At 48.1% G+C, this 10,820-nt stretch overlaps 1 protein-coding gene across 1 annotated transcript; it reads left to right on the top strand.

Moving 5' to 3' along the window:
* Nucleotides 1–4,737: 4,737 nt before the first annotated feature.
* Nucleotides 4,738–9,532, top strand: LOC106023428 (serine peptidase inhibitor Kazal type 1). Its single transcript, XM_013128567.2, has 4 exons — nt 4,738–4,792; nt 6,130–6,170; nt 6,773–6,885; nt 9,451–9,532. Exons 1-4 carry the CDS (start codon nt 4,738–4,740, stop codon nt 9,530–9,532), a joined length of 291 nt encoding a protein of 96 aa, XP_012984021.2.
* Nucleotides 9,533–10,820: the final 1,288 nt, after the last annotated feature.

Genomic DNA, 10,820 nt, shown 5'->3' with positions numbered 1-10,820 from the left:
GTCCATGGGGTTTGGTATCAGGGCAATGGTGGAAGAGCACAGGCAAATGGGCCCAGAGCTGGGATGCTAGGGGCCAGGAACTTGCCCCCACACCAGGGAGCTGTGCAATCACACCCCAGGCAATTTCAGCCAGTAATGCCCACACACACATCACCTGTCCTTGCTATGTTCGTCCTCTTCAGGAAGCATTTGATAGGCATTCAGGCACAGTTCCTTCTGAACAACCCAACAAGCTATGATTTATGTGATGCCTTTTTCTTCAGACACTGCTGTCAGCAATACCCATTCTCAGAAAAAGCTGCTGATGGCTGCAGATTTCCAAAGGTCACTGTCATGGACATGCTGCCCTTGCTGAAGGTTAAAAACAGAAGCTTTAGTAAAAGTAGAAATGACAATCTGATGATTGGTTAATTTTCCCCAGGAGTTATCTTCAGCTGCCTCCTCAGAAACCAGAGGCCCCAGGAGCAATGTTTCCAGGACAGAAAACAAAGGTATATACTATTCTGGGCTCTAAAGACACCTCTACATCTGCAGAAAAGAAGTGATATTTTCACAGCAGCTACTCACAAGATCCCTTTTCCCAAACTGTCAGAGAGTTCAATATCTTCCATGCACCCAGAGCAACAAAACAGCTTTCCCAACATTAATGGGAAAGAATCAATGACAAAAATCAGTACAGACCGAATTACGGTTGGGTTTGGTTTGACAGGAAAATCAGTGTTTGATCAGTATCTCCTGGGTACAAGAGCAGCGGATCACTGCACACTGGCTAGCTACCACCTTGCTGATGCAACAAGTCTTGAATGGATGGTGCCTGAATGGATTCAGATGCACCATCCCCTTTCCTTCAACCAACTTTCAGTGGGCTCCTGCATGTGCTGACAACCTCTCCCTCTCTATGGGCACACCACTGAACGGGGCTTGCTCTTCTGCACTTTCTGCTCTGCTTTCAAAACCATCTCAGATACCATAGGCAAGGTTCTGGGTACACCTGCAAGCTACAGGCTCAGCAAACCCAGCAAGTAACAGAGCTTTAGGAATTTTTAGCCTTTAAATCCAACACAAGTAGCTTTTTGGACTGGAAAGAGCTTTGAGCATCGTAGGAGCTGTCTTTTGTGACACCCTGGGCTTCATATTTGCATCAGCCTTTCTGCAAACTTCACTCATCCCACTCATCACAGGGCAGCAGCAAACTCTACCTGACTTGTTAACCATCCTGAACACAACGTCCTCCTACAGGTCCCCAAAAGTGCCTTCCTTTCCTGTATCCAAGAAAGATCCCTACAACCTCCACCAAGGGATGCCACCAGCGCAGGGACATAGTGTGGGTTTTGGCTGCACAGTCACTCCTTGGTGGCAGAGCATGGGACCCTATTGGGAAAAGGCTGAGGGCTCACATCTCATTTGCACTCTCAGCCCTAGCACCACCAGCCAAGTGTCACAACATCTCCATTACCACCCCAATTCCCAGAAGCTGGGACTGCAGGAGGAGCTCTACTTTTACTTTAGCCTGTTTTCTCTCTGTCTCGGGTTCAGAAGAAGGCTGGAGAATGTGAACCAGCCCAAACGAGCCTGTTGGTAAATGCCGTAATTTTGAAAGGGCTTAAGAACCACTTGTGGTTTCTAAGCTGTGATTCACGATCATCTGGGTCTGGTTTGTGATCTTTGAATGCTTTTGACTGGTGACTCTGTTGCAATTTCCCCTGGGCACTGGTGGGTTTTCTCTCTACATAAAGTCTTCAGAAAAAGCAAATTCCAACCTTGGTACAACAAGTGCTCCTCCAGCCTGTCATAGATGGGCCATAGCAGGGAAATCAGTAGGTTCCTAAATTTTATAATCCTTCATGAAAATCAAACTTCTTCATTTTCCTGCAATGCAATTTTTTATTCCTTTGCAATACTTTCCTATTGAAGATAAAATGTAATTTGACAGTACTCAGGCACTCATCCTGAAGGAAAATCACCTCTTCCTGCAGACCTGCCGCCTTACCTACCACCCCTTCCCTGCATTCCCGTGTGTCGATTTCCCCTAGAAGTACTTTGCAGAAGCCAGAAGACACCATCAGCAATAGCAGAGGTCTTCTGTCCCACACTGTGTGTGGTGACCACCATCCAACAAGGCAACCAAGGGGAAGCCATCCCATAGCAGCACCAGCTTTGGGGCCTGCTTGTCTTCTCCATTTCTCCATGGCAAGTGCTGCACTCAGCGAGTCCCACTGCACGGCTGGCAGAGCCGCCTGACTCATTTTTCTCTACTCCTCCAGCTGATGTGTTCAGAGGAACACGCTGCTCTGACAAGGTGACACATCCTGAGAAAGCCCACACTGATGAAGACATCTCCCTGCTCCTTCTACCAGGAGCACCCAGCGCAATAGCAGTCGCAGCTCTTTTTCATTCCTCCCAAGTCAAATCAGCCCAAGACATCTCTGATTTTCATGAAGGATATAATATAGATGTCAATCAGGAGAGAGGAGCCCTGAAATCCCACGTTTTCGAAGGCATCTCATAAACACACAGATGTCAGTAGAGGCACTTGGGAAGGAAGAGCAATTGCTAACCGAGAAAACTGCATTAAAAACCTAGTGTGGCTGCTGTTGGGCTGCAGCAGCATTAGCAGCCTATACTGGAGGCTTCTTTTGACAGAAGGAATTGACCTTGAATCAGTTGGTTTGGCTCTGTGGCAGAATAAAGTTCAGTCCATCATACACATAATCTGGAGTTTCTTCAACCTTCTTCAGTAGTAAAGTACTTCATCTCCTATAGCTCTGAGAGGGGTTACAAAGATTAAGTCAGTGCAAATCTTTCAGGAGTTCAAGCAATAAGAGGATAAAGACAGAAGGGTCCAGGAGGCAAGGGCTGGTCAACAGCCTGTCTCTGATGCTTCTGACTTGTGAAGGAAGGACAGGAGAAAACTGCAGTGTTGTACTCACTTCAAATGTCCCAGGAGACAACGCAGTTCCCATCTGCAGAGCAGCTGTCGTAAACACTGAGGATTTACCCATCAAATTCAAGCTTGGAAATGTGCCTAGATGTTTCCAAAGAACCTGAGAAAAGATGTTTCTGTTTCTGGACAATCAGAAGTATCACATTTCCTGGCTACAGCAAGGATCTCTAAACTGAAAAAGGTGCAAATGTGTTTTACCAGGAGTGGGTGCATCCCAAACAGGGGTAATCAGAGAAACTCTTTTCAGCACTGCTCTATTTGCATGTGTTACAGACTGAAAAGCCAAATCTTTTCCCCAGTTTCCCTGGCATATTACCATCAACACTCTTGCTAAGTCCCCATCCAGCTTTAGGAAGTGAGACAAAAGCACCTATTGGCACCTACTTGGCTTTACTTACACCGGCAGGTGTGTTGGAGGAGTAACAGGGGACAGTGCTGGATCCAGATGAACCTCTTTCAGCTATAAAAAATGATCATACCTCCCACCCTTACTCCTCAGAGAGTGATTACACCACAAGAATCTTTATCCCAGGCACACTAAAGTACTGCTGCTTGCTCACAGAGATCCACTCACAGCCAGCCCAAATATTCACAGCTTTACTCTCCTTGTTAATAAAATAATGGATGGCATTAACAGCAGTTCTTTCAGCCTCATGTTGCAGGTCCCCCCAGGGAGAGCAGAAGGAATTCCAGATGACAGCAGGGAAACTCTCCATCACCTCCAAAGCAAACCCACAAAGGATGTTTATGGCAGAGGAAAGGATCCTCCAGAGCCACATTTGGACAGGGGTCTCCCTTGGACAGTGGAGGAGCTGCAGACTGAGCTGAGATTTCTGTCTCACAAACAGCTCCTTGAATTGCTCTTGGCATTGACTTTTTCCTGTTCAGCTAATTAAAAATCTGTCTTTGAGTCATAAGCCCCCATTAGTAATAATTTGCTTTGCACTTCTCCAGTGATTTATGGCCGAGATATCAAAGTGCTTTAGAAACATTAATTAATCCTTTAAACCCAAGGGACTGATGCACTCCCTGCAATGCACCATTGGTGGAGTAAACTTATTAAATCCCCAGGGTTTACTCCAAACTGCAGGCAGGGAGAGGGGAAGGGAGCATTCTCCGACCCAAGGAGGTGGTTTCAGCTGCCTGCCCGCAATCAGAGGTGCAGTCAAAATCACAGCACCAAATGTGCAGCCACAAGTGAGTCTGACACCTCCAAGCTCTCTGCTCTCCCATAGCAGCTCTTGCTGCTGTCCCCATTTGTCTGCAGAGAGAAGAGGAGCTGCAACACCCCAGTTCTTCCCTGTGGATCACACCGGGAAATGCATGTGTAGACCAAATCCATCTTCACCCGGAGCTCTGCAAGTGGCAGTGGCAGGGCTGTTAATCAAAGCCACACTCCTCATGCTAACACATGGATTTTGCTTGTCGTCCTGCCCATTTCTCCAGCCTTCTTGCAAAAAGTCACTCCCAGTTTGCAGTGCAGACCCAAGGCTGTCTCCCACACATGAGATGCAGCTCCAGTCCTTGCCAGTGATAAGGATCCTTACCTCCATTGGCTTCTGAGAGGCTTTCATCCTTGCGCACACCAATGAGCCATGTGCCACCTGGTATTGTTCCTGTGATTTCAATGTTGTCACCACAAGACTGTCGGGTGCAGCTGGCCATGTAGCGTGGTGCCAGAGGTGGGGAAAGGTATAAAGGTGCCAGCACAGACAGCCAGAGGCAAGATCTTTAAATGCCTGAGAAGTGTCTTGTTTCCTCTTTGCTGTCCCCAGGGAAGCATCACCTTGACTATGAAGGAAACTGGTGTTTTCCTGCTCTTCTCCCTGGTGCTCTGCTGCTACCAAGGTGAGTGTAACAATTCGCTCAGGAGCCATTTCCTCTCCTTGCTAAAGCTCCCATGTCTGCTTCATGTGGAGGTGAGCCTGGGAATGGGCCATCTGGTGCTGGGACCTTGCTGTGTCCCTGGGCAGGGAATACCAGACAATGCTGCAATGGCCAATGTGGATTAAACCAGTGGTCTTTGAGAAAACCTAAAGAAAGGATTTAAGAGGGTGCCTGGCACCTGCTCTCAGAGATGAACAGACCTCCCAAAAATGGGCTGACACTCTCCCTTCAGGGCTAGGGCTTGGCCTGGAGCTGATGATTTCTAGGGCAATACAGTTCTTTTGGAGTGATTGGTGCTGTTCTGGTTTTTAAAAAGCAAACCCAAGAAGACAGGAAACGCATCTGTGCAAGGGAAATGCAGCTCTCATTACCAAAGTCATCATTTAAGCCAACTGTGTTTTCAAAATCCCATATGGTGCAGAGGGGTAAGAACATGAGCTGCTGCTGCTCTTCAGGTCTTGCTCACCAGGGATTTCTGCATTAGTGAGTTCATTTGGAGGAGGAGGGTGCTTCTGAAACAGGTCCTCCATCATCCTATTTACTGTGCCATTGCAGAGCTGTCTCAGCACAAAATCTGCACTCATTTCAGATGAACTGAGCATGTAGTGAGCTCCTGGGTCTGGACCAGTGCTAGACCAAAGTGAAATCCCTGAAATATTAAAAGTGTGGCTATCCAGTCTTCAGCACCAAACGGTTTCACTGTATAGACCCACTGCTATTGGACCATATTGGTTGTTAACATAGATAAAGTCTAAATTCCCCATGTAGCTGACTTCTGGATCTATAAACAACCCAAAGACCTGGCTTGCTCCCACCAGCTTTGGCAGAAGACCTCAGGGTCCAACTATTTCTCCTTCTAATAGAGACCTTCCACAATTTAAATTTTGCTTTGCTTCCCTGTGGTACAAACCCACTGACACCAGAAAACCACCCTGGATTTACTCCAGCACTCATCCAGCTTCAGCAGGAGTTCCTCGGTTACCCATGAACATGTCACAAGAGATAACAAAAGCCACCTTTTTTCCCTAGCAGCTGGAAGGGAAAGTCACTAGAAATATGCATCTGGCATCAACAGGGCCTTGCACCATCAAGTTGTTTCTGCCAAGGGAAAGAGGCAGATGCAGCTGGGAGGGACACTAATGCAAATCTGGGGAGATCCAAGGGAAGAAATTGTTTGCTGGACAAAGGTGTTTGAGTGAAGACATGGTCTTCGGCCTAAAGCATCTTTACTAGGTCCACCTTCAAACCAGCCTGAGTGATGGGTATTAAGTCATCTTCTCTCTCCACTCTTTCCCTAGGAAACACTGAGATGGATGGAGCTGCTGGCAAAGGAACAGAGGTGAAGGCTCCTACTTTCCTGTAGCACAAAGATATGCCCAGCTTTAGTGAGACAGCACTAACCCATACACTGGGGAGCCACCATGCTAAATACAGTGAAGTATAGTGAGCTGCTGGGTTCAGAGCCCAGAGATTCCAGTGCCTGGGAACCTCCTTCTACCTGCTATGCCACAGCAAAATCCCAGAGATAGTACTGGTTTCGCACCGCATTTCCTCACACTCAGTGGGAAAAGCTATTAATAAAGAGCTGAATATTGCTGTTACCTGCCAAGAAGATAAGAGCTCCCCTTTCTCTCTGGCCTGCAAGTGCGAGGGCAGGTATTGTTGTGGCATAAAAATGAGAACTGTGGAGAACACGATGAGGCACTGTCCATGGAGCATTACTTACTATTGCTACTCCTAAGGGTGTGCGACAGTGCCCAGTGGACTTCAACTGGCCAAGGGACTGGTGGCAGGCAGTCACAGTGGTTTTGAGAGCTCAGAGCAGAGCTCTGGACAAGTTGTGATAGGTTATTAAGATATACAAACTATGTGAATGCAAAGGTCCTTTGGTAAATTGAAAGCATGTTTAATATTTCCAGCATTACCCATTTGTGTCTCCAGGGAGTTTGTGGCGATTATTCCCTAAGAAAAGGTTGTGCAAAGATCTTCGACCCCGTCTGCGGCACAGACAACCTCCTATACGACAACGAGTGTATGTTGTGCTTTCAGAACCTGTGAGTACCTGGGCCTCCTGCACATCTAAATACCACACAGACAAGGGCCACTACAGATGTCTGGGATTTCCTAGAAAGCGAGCTGTTTGCATGCAGCTGGGTGGAGCATGGGCAGCGAGCCTGGCACATCTGGCACGGATCTGGCTTCCCGCACGGATGCTGCACCCGCTGCACGTGGACTCTGCCTATGAAATAGGTCCCACACAAGCTACCCACAAGCAGGTACCACACAGCCAAAATCTCCCCTCACCTGCAGCTGCCAAACTGCAATGATTGCTCAGACTGCACTGGGGGGTGCCCAGGAGCTCAAATAACGAAGTCCTCAAAGCTTGGCCAGATCAAGCGTGCAGGCAGAGAAACATTTTTCCAAGTGACCTCAAATGTGTGATGGCTGAGGGAAAACTATGTTTTTTTGCCCCAGTAATTTACAGCTGAGCTCTGCTTTCTGTTCTTCTCTGCACACGAAAAGGTACAATTTGGGTATTTTTAAGAATGAGCCTTATATTTAATCTGTGCTGGTGCCAGATTGCATCGTCTTAGCAGAAGGCCAGGTCCAAATGCTAGCAATGTCTCTGGCAAGACTTGATTCATTTAATCTGGCTTGGGCCCTAGCTAATTTTGAGTATATTTATATACTGGAAGTGCTCTGTGTCAGACAAGTGAAGGAATTACTTCCAACTCAATGCTATTAGGTGGTTCTTTGGGAAGATTGAGTCTTATCTGTAGCTGGCTGCCCCAGTCTGTGGAGCTAAGGGAGCTTCATCCCTAAGTTTACCTGGTGGAGGCAGGGATTTTGGGTGATCTGGCTCACATACCCATCTGCCATCAGCAGAGACATTTGAGAAGCTCAAATTCCAGCTTTTCTACTCCTGGATGAGTGGGTTTGTGGAGCCAAATTCTGCTTTTATGAGCAGTTCTGCAGTAACAAGAACAGAGTCCAGATCACCAGGAAAAAAAAAAAGCTTGGATAACAATTGTTGGTCTGGTTGTCTCCTCTTCCCTTCATTAAGCCAGGCTCCTGCCCCATATTCTGTTTCTGGCCTGTTCAAATGCTGGGCTTGCATTTATAAAGGATGCAGTCAGGCAGAGACATGCTGAGTGGGATCTCCTGAACAAAGGCACCATGGTTAATGACCCAGCGCGCATGGCAGGGTGGTAATGACCATGCTGGAAGCCAGCAGCCCAGCACCAGCTGCCAGTTGTATTGTACAACAGATGGGGGTGGGAGGTTCGTCAGACACAACATCATTAGGACTTTGGCCATGAACCAAGAGTGGGGTAAAGAGAGCAAGGAAGGCTTTCAAGCCAGCTACACAGGGAGTGAAGTGACACTGTGGATGATACATCCCTCCCTGATGCAGAGCCAGAGGTGGTCACAAGAAGGAAAGCTTGAGGTATAGAAAGAAAAAGACTGAGCTGGTGATGCCTCCAGAGCTGGCCAGGGGGAAAGCTGGTGCTGACGCTCACTTTGCATTGATAGGCACTTCATCCCCGGACTTCTTCAAACTCCCATTTGAGCAAGCTCTAAAGAGCTGCAACTGGAAACGTGCTGCTCCTGAGGGTCAAAGCCCTCAACTTTGCACCTTCCCTGTAACATTCCCAAGCAAAGAACTTGCAGGGTTAGGAACAACGGCTGTTTGGTCTCCTTGTCAGGGTGATCTTGGCCAGGCAGCAGGAGTATGAACCTGCTTGGTGCCAAATGTCTCAGGGGAGAGATAAATGGAGCATCCTCATCTATAAAGTCCATGGGGAAAAGTCAGATAGCCAAGAGGCAGATGAAGTGTCATTTGCACTTCTGTGTGTGCAGCCAGTCTGACAAGAGCTGGAGGCCTGCAAGGAGTCTGGGAATAACTACTGAGAGAGCATCTGGCTGGTCCCTGCAGCACCAGCATCTCACTTGTCGCCTTTGGTCACCTCACTGTGACCAGCATGCAAAATGTTTTTGCAAAACACAAAACAGCTTGGAAATCATCAAATCAGCATTTCTTTATGCACCTGAGACATGGGTTTGTCTTTCCAAAGAGAACATCATGATTCCGCACAAAAATGGAACAATTCAGTGCAATTAGGTCTACTACAGGGTAAAAAACATAACAGGTTTTTTTTTGCAGGTGCCTTTTTAGTATTTGCCTTGCTTTTGCTGTGGAGGCAATTGGAAGGGGAAGCTGGGAGAAGCCCAAGTCCAAGCAAGACACAATGGCAAGCATTTGCCTGTAAAAACCTACAAAACAAACCCACAACCTTTATCATCTGCATCCAGACAGAAATTACAGGTGTCTTAGTGCTGTCCTACAGCACAGAGGTGAATTATTCTGCCAGGACGTGTCAGAAATCACCAGCTCTTGAGCTTCTTGGAACCAATTAATACATGTCCATAGCAACACTGAACACCTTGTCAAGAATATGTGGCCTTACTTACTGTGAATATTATTTAAATGATAATATAAGCAGTACTTTCCTTCCTTTCTTCCTTCCTTTCTCTCCTTTCGTTGTCCTCCAAACCAGGGTCTTCTGTGTATCAGGGGCCTGAAGGCATTCTCTAGCATATTTTTACATCTCTTCCAGGCAAAGAAACACCAATGTGCGCATAAAGAACAGAGGAATGTGCCAGAAGCCCTCTCCCCAGTCCAACTCCACTCAAAACTAAAAGGTACAACTGTACCAGAGAAGAAAGCACAAAGCTGTCTCACCTGTACTCCTAATAAAACAGCAGCATTGCCATGTCTTGCATTGGGATTTCTTTCACACACAGCAGCCCCCTTCCACTGACATTTGAAATATCTTCCTAGAAAATACTGTTTGTTTTGGTAATGGCCATAGTAGCTGAGAGAAAATTACTGGTGGAGCCCCAGAGACAAGGCTAAGACATGCCCAAGGAGAGAGCCAGGCTCCAGCATAACAAAGAGGCTCTTCTTTCACATCAAGAATTTTGATTTCCTTTCCAGCATCCAAGCAATAAGAGATTTTAGCATTCTCATGACTTGCAATTCTGTTTGTTAAATAGAGGGCATTAAAGCCCTTACTCCAGGACGTTCGCCAGGAGGAGGAGTCCAACAAGCCACCTCCATGCCGACCTGCCTCCAGCCTTGTCCATACATCAGCGCATCACACGGTCCCTGTGCACCGAGAGCCACCAACCTCAGACTCATCCTGCAGGTCACAGCTACCCAGTGCATCGGAAAACCATAAAGGCTCCATTTTTCCAGGCAAACCCCATTTTTTTCCCTCTAGCGGCCCCGGTGAGCTCTGCTGCCGGCACCCATGGGGCTGCGGGCCCGCGGGAGGGGCGATGCGGAGCCCGGGGCAGCGGGACGCGGGGTGAGGGATGGAGAAAGGGATGTGTCGGCACTGGAGGCCGCTGTTGCTCCGCCTGAGCTGGTGCCGGAGCCTATCCCTCAGCTGGAGCTCGCAGCTGGAGGGAGCCGCGGCTGGGGCAGGCGGGAAGCGGCGCGGAGGGATGCGGGGGCTGCCCCTTCCAGCCCTGCAGCGATCCAAGAGCCGCTGCGAAGGGTTAGCGGAGGTGCTCAACTCAAACCCAGCCTGGGACAGAGCGGCCGGGACTGGGGGTTGAACACTGTTGGGGTCCCCATGAATTACAGCCCTCAAGTAAATGGCTATTCATGCTTTCGAACAAACCAAATCCTTAGCAAATGCTGAACTTCGCTGTGGTTAGAAAGATGTGTTTGAGTTCTCTTTATGTTCCTTGAAGAAGGGGCTGAAACACATAAGCCTGCGGGATCAGCCTGAGAGAAAGCTCTAGCGCTCGCTTGAAATTTCAAATGCAACCAGCTGCAGCGGGGAGGGAGGGCAGCACCGGCTCCACATCCCAGATCTGCCAACAAGTCTGGCTGCGGTCGAGGGAGAGAGGAAAAACGACTCACTTTGCCCATATGTAAAATTAATGCACTGAAGGTGGTAGCCCCAAATAGGCTTGA

The sequence above is a fragment of the Melopsittacus undulatus genome, chromosome 10, assembly GCF_012275295.1.
Source record: "Melopsittacus undulatus isolate bMelUnd1 chromosome 10, bMelUnd1.mat.Z, whole genome shotgun sequence".
In the NCBI taxonomy this organism is placed as follows: domain Eukaryota; kingdom Metazoa; phylum Chordata; class Aves; order Psittaciformes; family Psittaculidae; genus Melopsittacus; species Melopsittacus undulatus.
Note: the sequence above shows the minus strand (reverse complement) of the source record. Positions and strands in the feature narration are given on the sequence as shown.

Coding starts and splice junctions, on each gene's coding strand:
- LOC106023428 (XM_013128567.2), top strand. CDS start 4,738: ATGAAGGAAACTGGTGTTTTCCTGCTCTTCTCCCTGGTGCTCTGCTGC. Junction 4,793..6,129: donor GGTGCTCTGCTGCTACCAAG/GTGAGTGTAACA, acceptor CTCTTTCCCTAG/GAAACACTGAGATGGATGGA. Junction 6,886..9,450: donor ATGTTGTGCTTTCAGAACCT/GTGAGTACCTGG, acceptor CATCTCTTCCAG/GCAAAGAAACACCAATGTGC.